Source organism: Notolepis coatsorum, assembly GCF_963971535.1.
Source record: "Notolepis coatsorum genome assembly, chromosome: 17".
Lineage (NCBI taxonomy): Eukaryota > Metazoa > Chordata > Actinopteri > Aulopiformes > Paralepididae > Notolepis > Notolepis coatsorum.
Genome location: NC_140181.1, coordinates 73,488,141 through 73,513,499, shown reverse-complemented (window position 1 = coordinate 73,513,499; position 25,359 = coordinate 73,488,141). Strand labels below are relative to the sequence as shown.

General features: G+C 42.1%; 3 protein-coding genes across 5 annotated transcripts in view; 2 read left to right on the top strand and 1 right to left on the bottom strand.

Moving 5' to 3' along the window:
* The first annotated feature begins 3,923 nt into the window (after positions 1-3,923).
* nfe2 (nuclear factor, erythroid 2) lies at positions 3,924-9,751 on the top strand. Its single transcript, XM_084332795.1, has 4 exons — positions 3,924-4,051; positions 5,955-6,033; positions 6,303-6,440; positions 8,043-9,751. The coding sequence occupies exons 2-4, from the start codon at positions 5,986-5,988 to the stop codon at positions 9,303-9,305; spliced, it is 1,449 nt and encodes a 482-aa protein (XP_084188921.1). The 5' UTR covers positions 3,924-4,051; positions 5,955-5,985; the 3' UTR covers positions 9,306-9,751.
* A 383-nt stretch (positions 9,752-10,134) lies between these two features.
* hnrnpa1b (heterogeneous nuclear ribonucleoprotein A1b) lies at positions 10,135-15,233 on the bottom strand. Of its 3 annotated transcripts, none has more exons than XM_084332603.1 (12): positions 15,145-15,233; positions 14,527-14,643; positions 14,114-14,260; positions 13,785-13,995; positions 13,617-13,700; positions 12,655-12,723; positions 12,468-12,563; positions 12,227-12,385; positions 11,887-12,144; positions 11,694-11,794; positions 10,353-11,510; positions 10,135-10,258 (listed from the first exon to the last, which is right to left on the bottom strand). In XM_084332603.1, exons 1-10 carry the CDS (start codon positions 15,154-15,156, stop codon positions 11,706-11,708), a joined length of 1,242 nt encoding a protein of 413 aa, XP_084188729.1. In that variant the 5' UTR covers positions 15,157-15,233; the 3' UTR covers positions 10,135-10,258; positions 10,353-11,510; positions 11,694-11,705. The 3 variants fall into 3 exon arrangements, with proteins under 3 accessions (XP_084188729.1, XP_084188730.1, XP_084188731.1); XM_084332604.1 differs by having other exon boundaries at positions 12,676-12,723; XM_084332605.1 differs by lacking the exon at positions 12,655-12,723.
* Positions 15,234-15,968: 735 nt separating this feature from the next.
* Positions 15,969-25,359, top strand: part of cbx5 (chromobox homolog 5 (HP1 alpha homolog, Drosophila)) — a 32,059-nt gene continuing 22,668 nt past the window's right edge. Inside the window, exons 1-3 of the mRNA XM_084332611.1 lie at positions 15,969-16,104; positions 17,720-17,922; positions 18,303-18,525. Of these exons, the coding sequence (XP_084188737.1) occupies positions 17,795-17,922; positions 18,303-18,525 (351 nt within the window). The 5' untranslated portion in view covers positions 15,969-16,104; positions 17,720-17,794. The remainder of the gene's footprint in view (positions 16,105-17,719; positions 17,923-18,302; positions 18,526-25,359) is intronic.

Genomic DNA, 25,359 nt, shown 5'->3' with positions numbered 1-25,359 from the left:
GCTCCCTGGCAGGAGGGGCTGTCCCCCCCCCCCCCCCCCCGCTCCCTGGCAGGAGGGGCTGTCCCCCCCCCCCCCCCCCCCCCCGCTCCCTGGCAGGAGGGGCTGTTCCCCCCCCCCCCGCTCCCTGGCAGGAGGGGCTGTCCCATCCCCCCACACCATGGCAGGAGGGGCTGTTCCCCCCCGCTCCCTGGCTTGAGTCAGAAACCACAGCAGTTAGCAGCTCCTTCATAAGATCCTACTGCCGCCTTTATCAGCATGAAGCAGAACTTCCGCCACCCAACATCCTCCCTGCCCACCGTCTCCCCTCTATGCATCTGTGTGAGCTACGAGTACACACACACGCAGGCACACACACACACACATACACAGGCACACACACACAGGCACGCACGTATACACACCTACGTGCGGAAGGACACACAGTAACAGTAACACATTACATAAAAATACCTTAATGTATTGTAATAATTGATAACAATGTCATATTTTATTCTCCAGTCCTGCTTGGTTTTTTATACAAATAATAGAGAAAGGGGTTAACCAATATATATACAGTATATAAAAATACATGCAAAACACAATAGAAACACTGAGAAAGGTGATCTTTATTTGAATAAAAGTCTTATCAAGACATTTAAAACAATGATCAGTTTCCACATTATGACAAATATTTCTCTGAACAACAGAAGAAATTATTTATCTTAATCCCACACGTGTACCACTACAAAATGAAAGAAATTATTATTAAAAAATGACACGCAACAAAGATGATCCGTTTGTATCACACTCGATTAAGATGATGTATGGACTGGAATATACAAGTGAAATAATACCAGTCTGGATATCATCAACACATTGACCTGTACTGCATGTCCCCAGTGTTCCTGGTGGTTGTCGGTAAAGTGTCAAACGAATGCAAAGTCAAATATAATTTATTTGAAAGGAACACACCAACATTTTGGGAAATTAGCTTACCGTCTTCTCCAGAGAGAGACAAGAAGATAAATACCAGTTTCCTCTCTCTGCGTTCAGTAGAAAGCTATCTAGTTGCATGTTAGCGTAGCTTAGCACAATGAATGGAAGCGGACATGACCGGTTAGCCTTCGGGAGAGGTGTTAGTTGGACAATGCCTACGCTAACCGGTCATGTCCGCTTCCATTCATTGTGCTAAGCTAGGCTAACATGGAGCCAGATAGTTTTCTACTGAACGCACAGAGAGGAAACTGGTATCTTGTCTCTCTCTGGAGAAGACGGTAAACTAATTTCCCCAAATGTTGGCGTGTTCCTTTAACATTTCTTTGTAGTTCAAGATTGTCCTGTGTTACCGTCAACGGGATGCTGGATGAAAACACAAAGCTAAACTCGCCATCATCCGCCCTCTCCGTATAGTAGGCTATGTTTGGCCTCGCTTCCCAGCAGCTGACTCCAACATCATCCCCTCCTTCACACCACAACCAAAGAGTTACACTTATTTTGTTTAGCAGTGAGGTCTTTTTTTCTTCCCTACTCACTTCTCATATAGCATGTTTTCTGGTTGTTAAAACAAGACCTCAGAGCCCACATTCCTACATCCTTAATGAATATCCACCACGGCGGCAGCAAGACACAAACTAGAGGTGCAGAACAAAGTGTGACAACCACGGAGTTTATACTGCGACACATTCCAGTACAACTATTTCTAGGTTTATGTTTATAGGAGATAATAATGCGAGTGCGGTCAGTTTTGAAGGGGATATACTGTATATATGTATAATATAACTGATAGGGCACACAGACCCTCATCTGCACTTTTGATTACACTGCCTACTTGCTCACATGCTTATATTCAGAGTTAATTATATTGTTTACACTGCTTATTCTTACTTGTACTATAATTGTATTGCCTATATTTATGTATTTCTACTATTACCCTCCCCATACCTGTACCATACCTGTCCTCGCTCCACAATGGTGGAATGAACTTCCCACCACAGTCAGGACAGCCGAATCCCGACCAATCTTTCGCTGTCGACTAAAAACCCACTTCTTCAATCAATATCTGATATGAAAATTAAATAAATAAATAAAATAATAATAATAAACTAACCTCCTCCTACTATACTAATATGTCTTATGTCTATGCACTCAATACTGCAGCACCAAAGATTCAGCACTAGTGTCTGATCATTGTTACTCAGCTGAGAGAGTTGTACCCTTCCTGCTGACTTGTCGTACAGAACTTGTAAGTCGCTTTGGATAAAAGCGTCAGCTAAATGACTAAATGTAAATGTGAGATACCCCCCCCCCCCATGCTGCTATGACAACTGAATTTCCCCCAAGGGGATCAATAAAGCAATATCTTATCTTATTATCTTATACACAGAGAACACACTTAAGGCCCTGGGGGGCCAAATGGAACCAGCTGACCGCTGTCCATTTATGCAGACTCCTTTTGTTTCACACAGTACAGATAGCGGCCGGAGGCTTAAGTTGGAGCGGGAGAAGCAAGGAGATGTCAAAGTCTAATTGGAGCAAACAAACAGGACCAGAGGACGTGGGCGTCGACCTGGGAACCGGGTCCACATTCGAAAAACCGCTGTGGTCACAGTAATAACAGGCTTCTCTCTGGTATGCTTTGGTTGGTGGTTGAGTAGGGGGGCTGGGTGCTAGGAACTTGGGTTGGGAAGTCCCTTCTCTGATTCCGGGTAGACATCCACCTTTCTTGACTCTGTCAGCCACCTACTTTTTTCCATTGCAGAACAATGACCAGAAAACATCATAATCTGGGCTCGTCAGTGGGAGCTGACACTGTAATGGTCGAGACAGTATTTTCCGTGTTCTCGTGTTCTTGTGTTTGAGTAGAACTATAACTGAAATTAACAAATTGAGGCTCATCACTACAGTCACTAAAGCATCCCTACCAAGTTAATCGGTATTGTAAAACAATGGTAATGTAATATAGCAAGAAAGAATGCATACTACATGACTACAATACAATAAATCCAGCAATGAATGCACTTCATTTCTACCAAGATTAATTCACAAAGAGAACGCTTTTATTCAATAAGCAAGTGCAGCACAACGCGTTACATTTATGTATCCTCTCTGTTCATGGGGCTTCACATCAGCATAGTGAGGGATTCTTTCTTTTTTTTGTGTAAAGGACTTTAATGGTCACTTGCTATGTAAGACACGCTCCCCTCCATTCTCCCCCTGCTCCTCTCTCTCCCTTGGTGGTTGCTCTGCCAGATATAGGAACAATGTGGCCTTTCTTACCTGTCGGAGGTGTACATTCCATCCCTTCTAAGCTAAGTCTCAATCCAGCCCTCCAAACCACCCCCGCTAGAACAGGGCCCTCGCTGCAATGCAATGCCAGCTCCAGGTATATACCCCGCATCACACTCCTCCGTTCCTCTTCATACCTTTCATTCGGGGGGGATTTGTAAGGACACTGTTGTTCTACAGCTTTTGGCAGGAAAGAGACATCCCTTGGCTATAGCTTTAATAGTGAACACATTGTTGTTGTTGATTTTATCTGAATGAGATCTCTGCATTTCTTTAACTTTTTTACAGTCCCATAACTGGTTACAGGTTTTTCCAATTTATAAACATGTCTTGTTTTTTAATGTAGACTGTCAGAATGACTGCTCTGGTCTATGTCAGGCTGTCGGTTTGTGGTTTGTCATGTGGGAAAAAGGGAAATTTCAGGGTCTGGGTGCAAGTGTGCTATTAAGGATACAAGAGTGCAAACAAGAGCGGTGTGTGGGTGCTTTACAGGAAGATTGAGTTCTGTCGTCTGCAGAACCGTCCCTCTTGTGCCGGTGGCTGTGAGCGCTGCCCAAGCAAGGAGGGGTGCAGAGTGAACGAGAGAGAGAAAGAGAGCTGGAGAGAGTGGCCCTGCTTATGAGCTTGTTAGAGGCAGACAACTTCCACGGCGTGTATATCAAAGAAAATTCAAACTCTTTTTAGGTTCCTCGGCTCCTACTTCTCATCAAGCACCGGGATTATGTTTCACATCTGAAGGTTTCCCCCCTCCCCCCCGACACCTGTCGAAGCAGAGAATGTCGCTCAGGTATGTTCTTTCATATCCACCTTTTCTATAGTTTTTCAGCATATTTGTTCTCTTTTATTTTTTTTTTATTTTTTTTGCAAGATCGTGTTACGATGTTACAACTTGAACATTTCAATCATGTCTTCTTTAGTGGTACATCGGATAACAAAGGGGACACTTAATGTACTTAACTGTTGGGGGGAAACATGGTATTTCATAAAACAAGCAAAACAAAGCAATGAGACTACATGTGAAAGTATTTAACCTTATCATTCACTGATGTCATATAGAACTCGACGGACGGCATATTCTCCTGCCTTTTGATTTACAGTTGTTTCCAACGAATGTGTAACAATGTTATGACAATGTCGGATTTTCACTTGAGAGGTTTGCTTTCCTGAGTTTGGACAAATTAATTTTTGTTCACATTTCAGTACAGAGAGAGAGAGAGCTCACGCATCTTGAGGACCGCTGGCTGTCAACCTTGTCCCCTTACAAATAGCAGAGGAAACAGACTTAAGAAACGTACCACAAACACAACAGTGGTTAGGTCTCATGTGTGGGAACCTGCCAACATCCCATAATATTATCTCATAAAGCAGACATATAGATGTTTTCCATCTGGCTTTTCTATAATATATATATATATACAGTATATGATGGGGTAGGCTCATGGACTGTAAGGCCTACCTGTACGATCTGAGGGAATCGGAAAGGTGGCAAATTCAGATTTGAAATTAATTTACGATTCATACTTCAACTAATTATTTCTGCAGTTCTGCAAGATGAGATTTAAATAGTTGTGAAAATGACCAAAATAAAGCTTTTCTTTTTTAGAAAGCAGTAGGCTATTTGGTCCTGAATGCTCACAGCCATAGACAAAAAATTGCATTTAATGAAATTAATGGCCTGGGAGGGAACTAATCGATTTTAGAATTCATGTGTATTATTCTGGGGGACTGTTCCATCAATGTCTGTGACTATTAAAAACGTGGCCAATGCTAAGAAGGCCAGACAGCCAAGAGTCCAGTCAAGAGACACTGCCAGGAGCTACGCTAAAGAAAATCACTATCTCTTGGTAGTGCTAGCTGTTCCTGAACCAGAAAGTGTTCCCAGACCACCTGGACATTAAACCTGGATAATATCAGAGATGCCACAAAGACATAATGCTGCTATTTTTAGAGAACAGTTTATTTTGATGTTCACAAAATGTAGACCGAATTGTCCATAATAAGAATAACATTTGAATTACAACACTGAATATTCCACTACAAGTGAAGTGACACCACGTAAAACGTGATTCTTGCACACTCAAGGTCAACAGTTCCACAGATATCTAAGGCGTTGGGGGAACCTGATCCTAAGGATCAGAACGGAGATGCCGAACCTTCAAATACAGCGGTGGTCTCTCACACACAACCATATAACATAAAGCATTTTGCTCTGATCATATCCACTGTCAGAGCTCAGCCAAAATAGCCTACAGATGAAACCCTGTCTGTCAGAAATGTCCACGGCAGGGATCAGGCCCCAGTCTCCGTTTTCTAGAGCTTGCTGCGGTCCAGCAGATTGTCTTATCAGGAGCTGGCATTGCTGCACCCCGGCTCAGCTGATGGGAGGAGTCAGTCTGTCCAACGGAACTGTGGATTGCACATGTCCCAAATGCTCAGACCTAAGAGAACCCAAACACTCGTTTATTTAGCGCCAATATCTACAGACATGTATGTGTTGCATGTGTGTATTTGGAGGCAGTATTACAGTTTGATGAAGTGGGTAAAAAGGGTATTTATTATCACTTGTGTTTCACTGTTCACAAGATGTGTTAACAAGATTTTTGTTGTTAACTTGCTATAAAAAAAATGGTATGTACTAGTAAGGCATGCAATGTTTTTCTAAATAGTTTGTCGTTGTGTATCTCTTCCAGGAGCGTCCGCTGCAATAAGAGCCTGTCCTGAATGTGTTCAACAGCCAATTATGTCCTCCCATTGAGGAGAGTCTGTGAGGTGGGTCTGTTTTAAGAACTGTGCATTGATGAGTCGTAAAACATTATTTATTATTATTTATATATAAAAGAAATTAGAATAATAATAATAAAAAGCACTGCTTTGTTACAGTATTCTAGCCTTAACTGCCAGTGTTGTACCCTTTCTGTTGACTCGTTGTACAGAACCTGTAAGTCGCTTTGGATAAAAGCGTCAGCTAAATGACTAAAATGTAAATGCATATTCCAATACATACTGAAGCTGAACAAACTGATCTCTTCCATCCCAAGGTATTGGCCACCCCTGGCAGGCCATGTGAGGGGGCAGTGCCCAGCCCCATTAACTTCCCTGGAGCCCGGCCCCATGGAGCATCTCAGGACACAGAAATGGATTTGGCTTGGCAGGAGCTGATGGCCATCACTGAGCTGGTAAGAAAAACCTTGACAGTCTCATTAGTGACATTATGAAAAGTACAGGTAAGACTAATCGAAATGACTGTGGAGATCAGCAGTGCCCATAATTTTTTATTTCAGATTCAGATTATTTTATTGTCACATATTTTTTAAATGTACATACCTTCAGAAAAACGTGAGATGCACCATGAAATCCAAAATAAAATGTAAAATAAATAAATGCAACACTCCCAGACATACCCCACGTGAAGGTAAGGAAAAACTCACTAAAAACCTAGCAATAGGAAAAAAGCACCGCAGGCAATGTGGAGGGGAGAAACTTTAGAAGGGCCGTTCATCTCCCTTCTTAGATGTCGGTGATAAAACAGGCGAAACAGTTGTACATATATACGTGTAATGAAACACAAATATGTACATGCAATAGCAACTGGGGTACATAAGAACATTTTGAAAGATTGAAAATAGAATAGAGCTGATGACAGATCCATTTGAGGTATGGGGGCGACGTAGAGAGGATTGCATCCTCTCAGCCATCACCACGGGACGTCCACACTCTGGTCATCACCACGAGACATCCACTCACAGGGAGACGGGGTAGTGAAAGGGTTAACCTTCTGTAGTGTGGTAGTGAAAGGGTTAAGGTGCTTTTGTGTGTATGCTCATGTGATAATTCAGTCCAATTTATTTTACACAGAGGGCCATATTAGAAAGGAAACTAATTAGAAAGGTCTTCTATCATAAAGCTGTTGATAGCCAAAATAATCTGGCCTGTATGCAGGAAACCCTGGCAGAGATTTAAACTAGCTCTGAATTCCAACTACCTACTGTACACACCATGTATTTCCACATAATGTAGTCTTATCCTATAACTACACAAACCGAGTGTATTCCCACATATAACCGCATCTGAAATATTTGCTCACCATGATTGCAGTATTATCCCAGAGGTGCACATTGTATTCCTTTATTTTCTACAATTAAACAGCCTATTCCTTTGTTAAATGATGTAATAAATCAGGCTTTCAGGTGGCGGAACTCAATTAAGGTCTGTACTATAAACTCTATAGTAGTTTCTCTTTCATGCATTTGATCGGTCAACATTTTATTCTGAGCGATTTATTGCATGGCAAAACACGTAACACTTCACAAAAGAACAGACACCATAGCCTCATATACACAAAACATTAATATCAAGTGATATCAAAACAGACGTGCCTTCACCACTTCTCGTCGGATGCCGTGTTAACACTGACACACACTCAGGTGAGGCGGGCAAACAATGAAGCGATTGAGTGATGGCAGGATAAAGAGACAGGGAGAGGGGGCAAGTGCTGTACGTTGCTAGCAGCCCCCTGCACGGCACAATGGCCATCTGTTTCCACATGAAACCTGATAACACCTAAGAGAGCCCTGCGTAAGCTATGGGTGGCATGCTGAGGTGGGGGTGAATCAAGTTCTATAGCCAGATAACTTATGAATTATAGGACTCGCCACGCGCTAAACTCATGTTTTATCTATTACAGGAGTGGACTCATTCGCCATCAATTATTCACTTGTTCAGTCTATGAAATGCAGAGTAGTATCGTTGCCAATGTTTTTTCTTCATGTGCTTTACAGGAATTTGAAGTCCCCGGTGAGGGCCCCTATGAGACAATCCAGTACCACCCCATGGAGCCCATGGGAGGATATGGCATGGCTTCGTCCAATTCTGAGCCCCCTTCTGCTGCTTGTGACCTGAACCCTGCTGCTTACGAGGGTCCCTACTCTGAAATAGGGCCATCTTACCATCGTCAAGGTGACAACATGGAAGCTGCGTACGGGCACTCTGGACCTCAGCTCCACCCCAGGATGCTACCCACTCCCCCACAGCCTTCGCTCATGGGTCTTATGGAGCAGATGGCGGGTACAAATGAAGGGCACAGGAAGACCAACACAAGCCTTTCTCAGGGTCCAGGGAGACACATGCAGAGGACCATTCCGTATGGACAAAGCTTACACCCCCATGCAGCAGACGATCTGGAATCAGACTCTGGCCTGTCTCTGGGTTCCAGTCCACCGCTGGCCTCCCCAGACAATGCCATGACTGGCATACCTGGTTACCAGAACACAGAGGTGGGGCTGAACTGTAGTGACGGGGAGATGGACAGTATGAATGAGCAAGTCAGGAGAGCCCAGATCCAATACTCCATGGACTATCAGAATCAACACCAGCCTTACATGTACTCTGAACATTCCTCTTACTTCACAGGCCAACCTAATTTCTCTCATGTGCAACCTTTGGCTCCAGTGTCTGTCAAACAGCAGCAGGGTCCACCCGGTGCCTTAAATGACATGCATGTGAATGGCTCTGGAGTGACCAGCAGAGGGAGCTCCAGCTTGGGCCTCTACATAAAGCCACAAGGGAACTCTGCCTCAACCCCACTGAGCCGAGACGAACGACGCGCCGTGACTTTGAAGATCCCCTTCCCCATGGAGAGGATAATCAACCTGCCAGTGGACGACTTCAATGAACTCCTGACTCAGTACACTTTAACAGACAGTCAGCTAGCTCTGGTACGAGACATCAGACGGAGGGGGAAGAACAAGGTGGCTGCTCAGAATTGCAGGAAGAGGAAGATGGAAAATATAATCCACCTGGAAGGAGAGTTGGGCCAGCTGCAGGCTCAGAGAGATCACCTGGCACGAGAGAGGCTCGAGTTCCAGCGTAGCCTGACCTTTGTTAAGTCCCGCCTCACAGACCTCTACACCGAAGTGTTCTCCCACTTGCGTGATGAAGATGGGCATCCTTACTCAATAGATGAATACTCCCTACAACAGACCCCAGATGGCAAAATCTACCTTGTACCTCGCACAACTACACAGGGAAGAGAACAATGCTGATCAAACGATTCTTTAGAGCGCCTTTCCTCAAAACATAAAATTTTTGGTTGTGGCAATTACAGTAGTCCGATGTATTTTAACCAGCTGAAGGTTACCCAGTTCCTTTTAACATTTTATTTTCCAGGCATGACGAGATATCTCACAACTAAGTGATACCAGACAGTAAATGTGTAATAAGTGTTGAAAGTAGTTACTTTTTGCAGTAGTTGAGTGGTAGTTTAAGTATTAAAAATCACAGTAGTTAAGAGACCAGACCCTTCATCAAAAATATTTTGCACACTGATTTAGTTGGCAGTTATGGAGTAAATCAGGGACATTGAAGCCATGTCTTAATTACAGCTCCATGAATTGATGCTGTAGCACACCAAGACAAGGTCGTTCTCTTTTCTTGCATGGTGCTGTAATTACAGGGATCGACGCCATATTCAAACTAGTTTACTCAATGATTATGTGCAAAATAAAGGTTCCATTTGGTGAATGGCCTTCAACTACGAGTCATGTTGTTAAAATTATAAAATACATATTTCCCTGGATATGACCTGCCCGGGTCCCCAAATCAACAATACCCATGATTAAATCAGAATCAGTGATATTTAAATTTATTTGAACAACCTTTTTCAAATGAGTTTGTCACTATGAGTAGATTAAATTTAACTAAACGTCATTGTGATGCATCTAGTAGTAAACTCAAAACATCATTGTGATGCATCTAGTAGTAAACTCATTGTCATTTTCCCCTCCAAAGCATCCATTATTATAAAGTTTCCAGACATATCCATGAACAGGCCGTTACATATTCACAACCACATTTATGAAATGAAGATCAGAAAAGGTTATATAAAAATGTTTTATTGTAAAAAATTCAAAAATGTAGTAAAATATTAAAAAATAACTGCACAGCAGTCTTCAGTTAAAAAAAACACCTCCTGTGTCAGCAGCACCGTCCAGGTACCCTGTGGTAGAATTGGATGCAACAGATTCAGAATGAGTACAAAGATTACACTTGACACTTCAGAATCAGTAAGTTAGATCAATTCAGATTTGTACCTTTAAAAAAAAATTGGTGGAAGTCATGTCACCGAAACGCTTGCAGACCATGATTTGTCAATGTGTCGTTTCCTGGTAAGCAAAGGAAAAGACAAATGAGTACCACTGATCTGGAAAGGCATTAGTATATTGATAAACTGGTATTACGGTTTACAGCATGCATTAAGACCACTATCCAAGTAGAGGAAGATTTTACCATTCAATATTGGGGGGTTATTTGTAATACATTTTTTTCACAATTTCATTTACTGTGCTACACAACTTACTACCAACTACAAACAAAAATCAAGGAACTAACAGTAATTGAGAAGTCTGGTCTTACCCAATGAGAGCATTAAAGCCCTTTGGTAGCTGCTGCCTGCTAGTCTCACATGCGTTCTGTACTCACTCTCCACTGTTTCACTGCTCCTGGCGATGGGTTTTGCTACTTCTCTCCCTCAGCTGGCTTCCATGGCTAGCCTCAAGACTTAGCATGTAAGCTAGCATCCTCCCGATGATCTTTCCAAACAACTGAAGTTGGAGCCGGTGCCAGAGTGAGGCTCTTTATGGTGGAATGTAATTTCACTACTCCTCAGTATGATCAGTATATCGCAATGAATCATTGACTTGAGACTAGGGTGCAAGCATTTCATTTCTACCACACAATTACTGTTCCACTAGTCTAACCACATTCAGACATGTCAACACGATGAGTACTGTTCCACTAGTCACATTCACACAGGTCAACAAGGAATGACTAAACATTTGGGCTCACACCTCTAACAATGTTATCCCCACCAAGTGTAGCTTCTACATTATTCTCAAGTGAACCCTCCCTCTCCCAAACCCCTGAAAGAGGCTAACAAGACGCATTGTTTAAAAAAAAATGAAGGTGATTTATTTCAAATTGATTGGTTGCAGTTACACAAAAAGTCAAACCAGACTCAAAAGAAAAATCTACATAAAACCTCAATGGAATGCTTTCTTTCCAGAAACATAAAAATATAAAATAATCCTGGGTGACAGAAAAAGTTTGAAGCCCCTCCATGATTTCTCTATTGTACATCTCTTCTCGTAGCAGCTGTTAACCTGCCACATCTGTTTGGCTGAGCAGATCTAGGAGGTAAACCTGCAGCTGCCCTGTCACTTCTCTTGCTCTCCTCTCCTAAGTAATCAGTCCTGTTGAACAATACGGAACAACATTGTTAAACTGTGCACTGACTTTCAATCACCTGAGATCCAGAGTTCATTAAGCTTTTTAACACTTGGGATCTACACATTACAAGTGAATCCCTAGGACTACATTACACTCAGGTTTTAACAAAAATTGCTAACAATTCGGACATGTCTCTGAACGCTCACCTTTTCCAACATTTAGAATCGTCGTCCGGATCCGCTGCCGCCACCACCACCACCACCGTATCCACCGCCACCACCGCCGCCGCTTGAGCTACCATAGCCGCCTGGTGGACAAGAGGAAGTCAACAGATTAGACTTGGACAGTCAAATTTCTACAAGAGTGGGGGGACATGTCAACAAGGGCATGATCATTTACCTCCATATGGGCCACTGTTCCTGCTCCCTCCACCGCCGCCACTACTGCTGCCACCGCCACCACTGCTGCCACCGCCACCACTGCTACCACCACCACCGCCTCCAAAGTTGCTGCCGCCGCCACCACCACCACCTTTCATTGGGCCATAGTTGGAGGCCTGGTTGTTGTAATTGCCAAAGTCGTTGTAGCTGCCGCCACTGCTGCCACCACCACCGCTGCCGCCGCCGCCGCCACCGCTGCTGCCGCCGCCGAAGTTGCCTGAAAGCACAGAATGTTTTGAACAGACGGAACAGTGCTTCACCGGTCCCAAGAGACTAAATTTAGAAGCCGGTCTACTTACCACCCCCAAAGTTAGCATTTCCGTTGTTGTAGTTATCATAACCGTTTCCGCCGTATCCTCCTCCTCCGCCGCCTTGGTTACCGTATCCTCCACCGCCGCCATAGCCGCGGTTGCCGCCACCATAGCCACCGCCACCACCGGGACCGCCGCCATAGCCGCCTACAAGATAAATACCGTAAGTACAACAGGAATAGCGAAGAACATGCCTTCTTGGATCCCTCCCGTTTGAATGTTTACGTACCATCTCCACCGCCCTTCTGATCGCTTAACGTACCCTCTCCTCCACCGTAGCCGTTGTTGTAACCGTCACCACCTCCATATCCACCGCCCCTGCCGCCTGACAAACAGACAACGAAAAACAAGTCAGTATTGGATAGAACCAGAAGCAGTCATATGCTGAGATAAACAAGTGGTTCAGAGCCACATACCACGGTATCCGTCATCATTACCTCCAAATCCACCACCTCTGCCAAAGTTACTAGATCCACCTCCGCGAGCTAGCAAAGGGAAAGCAAATATTTAGTTTGGACTTAGCTTGGAGACATTAAGCTCTTTAGCCCGGGCTAATACATCACATCAAAAATCAATCTCTAGACTGACATGTTGCGTTTGTGTATAAAGACTATAATGCTGTCAAAAACAGCAGTCAGTGTATATTTTCAACAATACGTTTGTTGACCAATAGGCTATTAGGTGTTATTATAGTTTATGGAATGTCTTTATAATTTAGCGAATATCCACCATTGTGAATTAGTGGCTCGTCGCCAGTTGTAGTCATACGAGTAGAGGGCATCCAGAGCTCTCAAGGGTTGAAATTGCGACTACCTTTCCCCGCAGAATCCTGCAATGACTATTTTTTTCTCTGGATCATAAGTGTTATGGCATAGATTGGAGCGCAGTGAGTCTACCTTCTGTGAACGTTTAGCAAGAATCGGATTCAAAATGGCAGCGCAATATACATTTTTGGAACTGTACATAGTCGATTTCATTCTTGGTTCTTGCGGCACGCATGGTGATACTAAATCCAAATTGAACTCTGGCATTGGAAGGAGTAGATTTGGCCCGATACATGCAAGTTGGCTATAATAAGGTCATGTATAGGCCTGATATTCTATAATAATATAATCAAATTGCATGTGTACGGATGGCAGAATTCAGTACTGTATCATCTTCCCTTTATTCATTTTCTAGATTTTTGTAAACATGATCAAGCTCAGTGGCAGTTTCTCATGTGGTCATTTTTAGCATGGCGTTATGCAAAGAAATCATAATTTATATTCTCCTTTGTTTAATCAAACTTTACTCAAGCCTAGTAACAGCCAGTATCTTTGACACTGGGAATGGTCCATAGGTGTCCCTAGATACCAAGAAGATGCAAATGTTAACATACCAATTCCTGTGGTCTGCATTTCCTGCCTCGACAAGGCCTTCCTTACTTCACAATTGTGACCATTGACGGTGTGGTATTTCTGAACTAGGGGAGGAAAGGATAATGTACATTACATTGAGGCAATTAAAACAAGGAAACTTGCACAAGAAAATTGTCTGGCTCACTTACTGACAATCCTGTCCACCGAGTCATGATCATCAAAGGTCACAAAGGCGAAGCCCCTCTTCTTGCCACTGGCACGGTCAGTCATAATGTCAACAACCTCGATTTTGCCAAACTGGCCAAAGTAGTCTCGTAAGTGTGTCTCTTCGGTGTCTTCCTTGATGCCACCAACAAATATTTTTTTTACAGTTACATGGGCACCTGGTCGGCTTGAGTCCTACAAAGGGGGTGAGGATTACACAGGCATTATAATCTCCTACTGTCCTACATACAGTAATTTCTTCCAACAAAACCATGTTACATTAAAAGATTTATTTATAAAATATAATGTTCACCTCTCTAGATACTGCCCTCTTGGGTTCTACCAGTCTTCCATCAACCTTATGGGGGCGTGCTTCCATTGCTGCATCAACTTCTTCCACTGAGGAGTAGGTGACAAAACCAAAACCCCTGGATCTTTTGTTGGTTGGATCCCTCATTACCTGTAGCACAAGAAAGTGTACATTAATTGACCTGAAAGTATATATATAAGAATTTCTCTTCTTCCTGTTCCTGGAATTTGGTAGATATTAATATGTACTGTTAGACTGTGGTAATTCCATGTACGAATAAATAAATGACAATAAAGTGTACATTAATTGACAAATTACTTGATGTGGAGTACTAGTGAGTCAGCAGATATTGTATAAAAGTACAAATGCGTAGAGAAAAGACAGAAAATGTCCAATGTAACCAAATGTATGCTCACCACACAATCTGTTAGAGAACCCCATTGTTCGAAGTGAGCTCGCAAGCTTTCGTCCGTGGTCTCAAAGCTCAATCCTCCGATAAACAGCTTACGGAGCTGCTCTGGTTCACGGGGTGACTTAAAAAAAAACAGACAATGAAATATCATCAACAACATGAAAACGTGCAACATATAATGTGATGTGAACGCTCAAGCTGAAAGCAACATGGCCCCTGCGCAGCAATAAACTACCATGACACAGGGTGGCGAAAGCAACACCGCCGCCATTACTGTATTTGGCTAATGTAGACTAAAATAGGATAAATCATTCGACTTCATACGATATTCGTACATTCAGTTATATTAGATTTGCATGACAAATCGACCAGTAATTGAAATAGGTCGCATACTTATAATCTTGAGCTTTTGTTCCAGGAATTAAGTTTACCGCATGAACAAAGGCCATGAGGCCTAATTTCTTAAGATGGCGGCCTCACCATGCTTGCTAACGTTAGCTGCGGCATCAGTTTTTATAACATTGTTTTCACAATACTATGAGTATTAGCGAAATTACAGACCGGTAAAACTATTTTGAAGCATGAAAACAATAACATATCTAGCTTTTTAAACAATACTCACATCCTTCGACATCTTGCAGCAGATTCCTATGCGATGACTTGCAAGTAGACCGGAGAGAGTGGATCTGCGACAGAGCACGGCTAGCACCAAGAGTGTATTATACAACCGGGAAGGAAACGCCTCTGTCGCTCAGCGATTGGTCAACATTTCCCGCTGCATTGATTCGTCACAGAACGTCACCTTTTACTAAAATCCCAGTTGGGTGTTAATGCCGTCAGTTACAACTGGTGGCCAATTGTAACAATTTACCAGCCGCATTTTAGGCGTGGACTTTACTTAATCACAAAAATATATATATTTACAAGGAAATCAATAATATTCTAACTTCAGCATTTCGTGGTTGTTAGACCGAGTAAACTCGTAAGAATAGAACTCGGCGATATTGCGTGGAATTAACGAGTATTAGCAGATTGTCATGAACAAATTCCTCATTGTGTGTTATTTGGTGACATCACATGAATGAATGAATGAAAACTTTATTTAACAGATTGCAGAATGAGTACAGTACGGCTCAATACACACAATTGTTATGGGGGTGCAGACCAGAGAAAGACGTGTGTCTTGTTTACACATCAGGGTCCCCCATTTTCAATTCATAGTGAAATGTGACACTGTGTGACACTTGACTTGGGGGCTATGCTCTTAACTTAATAATGTAGTAAGCTTGCAAATGTGAAAAGTCAATACCTAAATTATAATGTTCAAGTGTACGAGATAGGTTTGTATAATGGTATTGTTCCCAGAGCTCAGGTGAAGAGCCCGTGTGGGTCCGCAGCGCTGCTTCCCGTGCGCTGTCTGGGCGTCACATCATCGTGCTGCGTAGTGAGTTAGCGCGCTTTTACGTGCAGGCAGGCAGACGCAGCGCAGCTTTTGTGGCTCGAAGCAAGCAAACAAAAAAACTGACAAACAGATTGGCAAGCCACACAAAAAGCTAATAGCAACAAAAAAAACAGTGGTCCGGTAAGGCAGCATTTTGTATTGTTTTAAAGGCACACCGATTCGCTTGCTATATAGCTGCCTACGTGCAGTGACATTGCGAGAGAGTAACATTGCGGTGGCTAATTGGAGCTAGCACCACCCCGTTTGTTAGCTACGTGGGCTAACGTTAGCTGCATTAGCAGGCTTTCATTTTTTTATAGCATGCCTCATTTAGCTACTTGGCTAACTAACTAGCACCGCATCCGTGTGTTAGTTGTATGAGAGATACGCGGATGTTTATATGTTAGCTATGTAGGTAACGTTAGCTCCAGGGCCGCGGGGGCTCCGTTCGTCAAAATGGAAACACTTGAATGCGTTGCATCGGTAACGTTATAGCAGCATAGCTCGCTCTGCGATCCCGCTCGTTGCCGCTGTGGCTACTGTCACGGCCTTATCTGCCCGACGAAATGAACAATTGCGACATACGTTGGTCTTGTAATAACACTACTTGTTTCTCTAAGGTTACAGATTTCCTGTAAGGGAAGTGACATTTTCCATCCCTTCGAGACTCTGGCCTGGGCGTGCGCGTTTATTGTGCGTATATTAGCGCGCGCTTTTACGCACATCAGCAGCTATTGTTGCTCGAAGAAAAGCCCCAAACTGACCCGCACAGACTGGCGAGCCACAACCAAAAAAGCTAGTAGCAACGTTAATAATCTAAACGGCTTGGTACGGCAGCAGCTTGTATTATTTTAAATGCACACCTTTTCGCTTGCTATGCGGCTAATGCTGCTCACTTAGCATCGCAAGAGCAGTAACTGTGGGCTCGCTAGCCAACACTGCTCGTTAGTTAGTTACGTAGCTGACGTTAGCTGCATTAGCAGCCTTTCGTTTTTTAGCAGCATAGCTCATTTCGCTACTTGGCTATTATTACTAACACACAGCACTGCACCACGTTGCCTCCAGACCCACACGCTACCGTTAGCTTGTAAGAATGTGTGAGAGATATTAAGCGAATGTTTGTTATCTGTGTTGTTAACGTTAGCTCCCCCGGTGCTCCTTCACCGACGGGGAAACGATTAGCAAGAATGGTTGCCAACCGCGATCACGGCCTTATCTGCGTCGCACCGCGGAATGATCCTCCATCACAATAGACCTCTTCACGGTGTTGACTAGCCCCGGTTTATGTTTCTTTTTTAATGAACGGTGTTTTCCGTTCCCGTTTACCAATACATTGGTCATTAAACTGCATGTGGTTGAGAGGTAAATCGCGTTTTACAGAAGGATTATATATATATATTTTTTTTTAACTAGCTGAATTTTAGAGCCACATTGCTAGCGTTAAATGACCGGATGTTGCAATTTCATGGTGAAGTCGGTGACCTGATATGCAATGCTAACGGATCCAAGCTGTTTTTGGCTAGCGATTTTCCGTCTTTTTATTATATATTTATTGTGCTTCGGAATTCACCATCCCTTGCTTTAGCAGTAATATTAAATATATTAGAAGACATCAATGTAGAAAGCCTGCACGTGCCACAGATAAAGCTAGGAGCGATCTATTAATAGCCCATCCATTTGTCTATAGCTACAGGACACACGGGAGAGGTCTATATGTAAAGTTGATGATATCACTTTTTTTCCTCTAACGTTACAGATTTTCACTTCCTGTACAAGGAAGTGCCATTTTCCACTCCTTTGAGAGAGCAAGTGCTCATCAGCTAACATTGCAATGGGAAAGAAGTCTCAAGATGATTCCTCCTCCTCTGAAGAGGAAGAGTATGTTGTTGAGAAGGTTCTGGACAGGAGGGTGGTCAAAGGCAGAGTTGAGTTCTTCTTGAAGTGGAAGGGATACTCGGAGTAAGTTGAACTGTACTTACTTACTACTTACACCAATTTCTGGTGTACTGTCTTTCACTAGTATGCACTCTACTACTAAGGAATCTACCATGCCTATATTATTACCTACCTACTATGGTAACATGCACTCAAGTTCAACACTGTTTGATGAACAATGTTACTACTGACCCTTAGCTGCCAGAGTTGTACCCTTCCTGCTGACTTGTTGTACATAACTTGTAAGTCACTCTGTGAATAAAAGCATCAGCTAAATGGATCTGACATGCAGCATTTTACTCTCAAGTCCCTATTAACGTTCTGAATAGTTCTCTCTTGATTGTTTGTTTTGTGTGTTTTTGAATGGAATATTCACCGACTTCCTGTGGTTTGGTCACTCTCAGGAAGCACAACACATGGGAGCCAGAGAAGAACCTGGACTGCTCTGAGCTGATCGGTGACTTCATGAAGAACTACAAGAAAGGCAGCAGTGGGAGCTCCACTCCGAGCAGCGGGACACCCAAACCTAGCACAGGCCCTTCAGGACGCACCAAAGAACCCAGTGGCCCCAAGAAGAGGTCGTCTGATGACGAAGACGGAGGCAGTAAACCCAAAAAGAAAAAAGAGGTAAGCAATTTTATTTAAATGCCCTGCCACTTTGTTTGAGGGAAACAACAGTTGTAATAAAGTTACAAATGCTTATTTTCATCTACAATCAAACTGTCCTACAATGTATGCTGTACATGCTATATACTAGTGTTTTAAAATATAATTTTTTTTGGTAATGGTATATTTCAATACTAATTATTTGAAATGGTTTCAATACCAGTTGCCTGCATCTGCATGTTTCTCGATCAAGCAGCTCTATAACTCCATCACTCAGTCTGTGGTTAGGCTTGAGAACATGCAGTACACCTCTATAATAAAGCATAAGAAGGTGATGCATATACATTTTTGCAAATGTATTCCTAATATTATTTATTGTATTTTAAATTTAAACCAATAAATACAAAAACATTCTCACACAGCAAATGAGAACATTATGAACAAAATAACAACTGTACAGTATTTCATCCAAACACGCTCTCTCTCTCTTCTCTCTCTCATAATAACCAACCAACTTTGGAAAAATTAGCTAAACTGGCATATTTATAGTAAATGTTCCTGTTCTGTATTTTAAACCGATAAATACCAAAATCTCCCTCACACAGTGAGAACATTAATAATAGAATAATAACCAACCAACTTTGGAAAAATTTGCCAACCTGGCTAAACTGGCATATTTACAGTAAATGTTCCTTAATATGCACTGTCTCTGTATTTTAAACCAATAAATACAAAATAATTCTCACAGCAAATGAGAACATTATGAACAAAATAACAACTGTACAGTATTTCATCCAAACACTCCTCTCTTTCTCTCCTCTCTCCCTTGCTCTCTCCTCTCTCACTCACTCACACACACATACACACACTCTCACACACAGTAAGTGACACACACACACACGTTTAACATCATCTGCCATGGCTCCTATTCTCCGTGACACAGTGTCGTTTGAAAGCGGCACCAAATTTAACAGTTTGGCAGCCTTCTCGCCACACATGATTTGTGTCATCTCTTTGGCTAATGGTAGACACAATTGTTCACCAATAGTGTGTGGCTTACCGGCTTTCGGAGGCTGGCACGATACGAGGCTTCCTGTGCGGTGGGTGTACAGCAGGATAGAATCATGGACTTGCGCTTATTCAGTGCATCCCGGCTTCTTGTGAAGACGTCTTTCCCTGCCCGATGCCCTGTCTGCTCCCGACGACGGGATGGGTTAAGCGCAGAGCTCAATCGCATCGGCGACCCTGAGAAAGACAATGTGTGTGTGCCACCCATTGCATGTCCCATGTCGTTGCATGCCGAATAAAGACGTCTCTAAAAGAGGTCCTGCATTATTATAAAAGTAGTGTGCTTGGCGCAGTTTTACGACTGCCCTTGATGATTCTCATTGGTTTAAAAGTACAAACAACCTAGAACGTTTTTTTCCCAGCTAGTGCAGAATAATGGTTTCTGCTAGAACTTTCTCCCAACACTGGTACAGCGCTAACATAGTGTGGAGAGACCTTCTATCCTCAGGCCATCAGAATGCTAAATTAATGACAATAACACTATGTAACAACCATCAAATGCACTCACAGCACACACATCCACACGCACACACTCACTTTAAACAAACAACTCACTGCAGCACACACTTTAGAACACCTAAACACACTTTATATTTATTGGCAAAGAATTTGCACTACAACCCATACCTCATTACAACTTACTGTAAATTGTACCTCATCCCATTTCTGCATTGTACTGTATAGTATATTGTATTGTAACTCAGTTACTTTTCTACTCTGCATTGTACATTGTATATATGTATATATTGAATACTTTTGTCTACGTACTTGACTTCTTTTTATACTTATTTTATACTTATCTATTTTTATCTAGCACAATCTCTAGCAAAACAGCAAGAATCATTTTATATAAAAGTATTCTGTACTTCTGTATGACAACTAATAAAGAAACTTGAAACTTGGCTATTACTACTATTGATCACCTGGCATAGTGGTGCCATATTTTGCCATTGCCTCACCAATATATTCCTCTATAAAATCTCTGAATGTCTATAGCGCAGAGTGGATCACTACTAACCCAGGAATGCGATTTTTCTCGTTTTTGCCATGTAAATCCAATTACAACCCGATACTCCGTAAGATATGATAATAGTTCATGATTCAACATTCAAATCTTCAGATCGACCTGATGTAGCGCAAAAATGGGCACTATCTCACCATAGATTTCTAAGGCTATTCGATACAAGTTAACTAATGGTCAAAACCAGTGTTGTGCTAGTTACTGAAAAATAGTAACTCAGTTACTTTACTAGTTACTTCATTTCAAAGTAACTTCGTTACTGTACTAGTTACTTACACCCAAAAGTAATGAGTTACTGTGAAAAGTAACTTTAGTTATTTAAAAAATTAAAATTAAAAAAAAGATTGCTCCCGAGTCCCATGCCCCAGATACTCAAAATAGGTTGATCAACTTGACCGTTTCCATTCACATCACCGAACTCTGCTAAGCAATGTGGTCTAGATACAAACACAAATCTGACACAAACAAATGTTGTCCCGAGTCGATATAATAAGAAGTGCGCCGGTTGAAGGAGCAGCCTTGATGTCGCCGGAGCGTTTCATTATAACCATTATAATTCAAGGGTACTACGACTATGCGTGCACCTCATGGTACCAAAGCACCTCAAAGGCGCTTAAAACAAAATTACAAACATCACAAAACAAACTGGTCAGACTACTACTTGACCTGAACCCCAGAACCCACCTCACCCCTGCCCACTTTGACAACCTAGGATGGCTTAGAGTAGACGACAGAGTACAGCAACTTGCAATGGGCCTGGTCTACAAGATACACTATACGACCGGGGTACCCATGTACATGTCAAAATACTTCCCAAAGGTCAGTGAATACCACAACCACTACACCAGAGGAAGCTCAACAAATCATGTAAAACCCAGATTCGGCTCAAACAAGGGACTAAACACGTTTCGCAATTATGCCACAACAATGTGGAACGCCCTACCCAAAGCTAGGGGTAACTACTGTATATTTGAATACCGTTTATGTCACAAATGTATCAGTACTAAATACCTATATGTCCCTATGCCATAAATGTCATGTATGTTGTGTATGTCATAAATGTCTATATGAATTGAAAATGGGGGACCCTGATGGAAACAAGACAAACGTCTTTCTCAGGTCTGCATCCCCTTAACAATTGTATGTATTGAGCCGTACTGTATTGTACCCATTCTGCAATCTGTTAAATAAAGTTTTCATTCATTCATTCATTCATTCATTCATTCATTCATTCATTCATTCATTCATTCATTCATTAATTCATTCACCATCTTGCAAGTTGCAATGTTGTTTAAGATATCAATCAAAGCATTGCAACGTTAGAATAGTTAGGATATCAATTGTGCATGAAAGGACTATATTTATATTGTTTGATTAGTATTATGAGATTCCCTGGCAGATTTCGTACAGTCAAAATCCGTTGATCAACTTGAGTTTCAGTGAACACATTGCACTCACCAAAGTCTGCGATGGTCGAGATGTAGTAACGTTAGTCCAGTTGACTCCAGCAGCGCCTCAAACATGTTCTTTATCTCGTTTCCATGTTGTATATTAATTATCTCTCCAAGTAGTTGCTAAATGGTTTGTTAGTTCGTTTCGTTTTGTTTTGTTTACAATAGAGAGGGTCTATTTCTTTCCGTAGCCGCATTTCTGGTTTGCGCATTTCTGATTGGCCAGTGGCCACTGACTGACGCTCTCTGGTCAGAGAACGTCAGAGAACGTCAGTCAGTGGCCAATCAGAAATGCGAAAACCAGAAATGCGGCTACGGAAAGAAATGGACACTCTCTATTGTAAACAAAACAAACTCAGGCGAAATCAAACGGAGTTAGGAGGACGCTCGCTATTTATCTACATAAAAAGAACGCAGTAACGAACTAACAAACCATTTAGTAACGGTAACAGCGTTACTGAATTTAAAAAGTAATGCGTTAAGAGTACTAGAACGGCAAAAAGTAACTTCGTTACTGTCCCAACACTGGTCAAAACATGCATTCTGGGTCTTTGGGGGAGGTGAATTGTTTTGCTCCGTGTGGGGGGGGGGGTCAGTTTGTAAGGGGGGAACGTGTTTTGGGGTTGTTGATATGGAGAGTGAGTGGTGTGGGCCCGGTCTTTGAACACAATGGATGGTGGGGGTCTTGTTGACGATAGGAGACGATGAGTCTGTTTCTCTCACACCGCACATAGCTACGTTACAGCAGCGCTACATGATTACATCACAGCACTAAAACCAAGTGTGATCTCCTACACTGGCACAGTGCTAAAATCATCATTATGGACAGGCTGCAGGTCATCTAAGCATATAGGAAACATGGAACAGTATGAATTGGTCTATTAAAAGGTACATAGCCCTATATATTCTCCTAATTTCATTGTTGGGTTCAATGGGTTGTAGTCGTTTGTCAGAAGATTGGAGAGAGACCTTGTTGAGAGAGCATGTTTATCAGACAGTGGACTTGGTCAAAAGTATTTTGTCATCCGAAACCTTTAAAAAAATCAAGGTGAATAAAATGTTTCTTTTGCCGCACTAATGTCTCATTAGAACACATGACATACATTTTTATACGTCCGTCTGAATTATTTGCACAAAAGAATCGTCTATGTGAAACAGTTTTTAGCCCTTTCACTACCACACTAAAAAGGGTTAACGCTTTCACTACTACACTACAGAACGTTAACCGCTAGGCATAAGAGCGTGCAAACGAGTATAACACGTTTTTCAACCGATTTGACCCGAGTAGATTAGATATTCCTTTATTGATTCCCTTGGGGAAATTCAGACATCATAGCTTCTACCATGTGATGGTAGAAGATATGATACAGGTCATAAAATTATAGTACAATGGAGAAGTAAAAATACAATAAAAATAGGCAGTGTAAACAATATAACAATATTAATTAACTCCGGGTATGGGCAAGTAGGCAGTGTAAATAGGTCAAGGTGCAGATGAGGGTATGTATGCCCTCTCAGTTATATTTATTTTAGGATGTAAAAAGTAGTCACCTGATGACAATAAATATAGTTACAATATATATCTAATCTAATATATAATCTAAAAATGTTAAATATATGCTCTGAGTAAGTATACCATGGCAGGGCTGTACAGTGCGATGATCTCGTCGCAAATTGCCCCTTAATTTGGCCGTTGCGAGTTGGAAATATTATTTGGGAGCAACGTTGCGAGTTGTGATTTCAACCCTTCATTCGCATTTCACTCCTAAATTAATCCATACAAATTGGATACATTTTTTTAAAAACATTAGCCTACAACCAGGGCTGTACAGTGCGACACAATGTTGTGGTGCTATGAAAGAATCTGTCGGCAATGAATGAACTTACTGCGATCACCGATAGCCTGAGTGAAAAAAAAGATTTGCGTGTGGAGTGAATCTGGGTCACGCTAGTACCTGGTACTTGTAGTCTATCGTGCGATTAAAGACCATGTCCCTATCTGCGTAGTCTATACATCCAAATCCCATAATTCCTAGCAAAACGAAACTGAATGTGGGCTCTCTTCCTTTCAATATGGGCTATTGCATCGCCAAAGAAGCACCTCATTTCAATACATTTAAGACGCAAAAAAGAACAACGGAGTGGATATCAGTCCATCTTATGACAACCACGTCCGATGTGGAGAGATGATAAGATGATGATGATTGACGTGATGATGTGATGATTGATTGACGGGGACACGGACACTTCTAACGTTCAGGTTCAGCTATGCATTAGGTGAGTAGTCCTACCGTAAGAGCCTCATACGGGTCAATTAAACCTTTTTGATTAGTCTTTCCTTCCAGCTAAGTTGGACTGAACATTTCACTGTCAAAAGCGCAAATGTAAATAAGGTTGCGTCGCAACACGGGTTTCAAAATAAAGGTCACATATACAAATACCTCTCAATTCTTATTAAAAAAAGTCCCGGATATACATAAACATTAATTGGCATAGATCTCTATAAACGGCCCAACACATTGATCACTTTAGGCACACACTGAAACCAGTAACATCACAAATATGAAGCAGGTAATTACCCATACAAATAAACCTTTCATGGGGTTATTTACAATAATAATTCATTTGATTTCTAAAGCACTTTTCATTGTGAAACAAATGTATGCAGAGTTTCTTGTCCTCCTGATTAATGCAATGGTGTGTGTGTTGTGGTGATCTCATTCAAGGAGCACTACACAAGCGCGCGCGCGCGCGCACACACACACACAGTTTGTTGTTTTTGTTCTATTAGTGATTTACACACTTTCTCAGTTGGTTCATTATAAAAGATACAAACCTGAAAACAAACGCACTTAAATGTTAAATAAAAGGACCACAGTAATGAGGCAGGAGGAACATATTTTTTTAATAATGGTAAAAATTTTATTTAAAAATTTGCCCCTAAAAAATTTTTTTTGCCCCTAAATTTCTCATTTAGGGGCAAGTGTGCCCCTAGTGAAAAAGCTTAGCGTACAGCCCTGCATGGGGGGGGGGGGGGTATGCGTCTGTGCTGCTCATTGTAGAGGGGTTGGGAGGGATTCTCCAGGATAGCAGCCAGCTTCCTTCTCATTCCCCTCTCTGCCACCACCTCTAGCCTCCCCCACCCGTCAACACCGGCACTCCTCCCAATCACCCCCCATGCCCATCATTACCGCCACCCCACCCCCAACAGCAGCATATATTTGGATTCTAGTGTTTGTTGTAACCATATTTATTGTAATGTAATATATAAGTTATATAATTGATGGGGCATACAGACCCTCATCTGCACCTTGA

Coding starts and splice junctions, on each gene's coding strand:
- nfe2 (XM_084332795.1), top strand. CDS start 5,986: ATGTGTTCAACAGCCAATTATGTCCTCCCATTGAGGAGAGTCTGTGAG. Junction 6,034..6,302: donor CATTGAGGAGAGTCTGTGAG/GTGGGTCTGTTT, acceptor TTCCATCCCAAG/GTATTGGCCACCCCTGGCAG. Junction 6,441..8,042: donor TGATGGCCATCACTGAGCTG/GTAAGAAAAACC, acceptor TGTGCTTTACAG/GAATTTGAAGTCCCCGGTGA.
- hnrnpa1b (XM_084332603.1), bottom strand. Junction 14,261..14,526: donor GTTCTCTAACAGATTGTGTG/GTGAGCATACAT, acceptor CTTGTGCTACAG/GTAATGAGGGATCCAACCAA. Junction 13,701..13,784: donor CTCGGTGGACAGGATTGTCA/GTAAGTGAGCCA, acceptor TTCCTCCCCTAG/TTCAGAAATACCACACCGTC.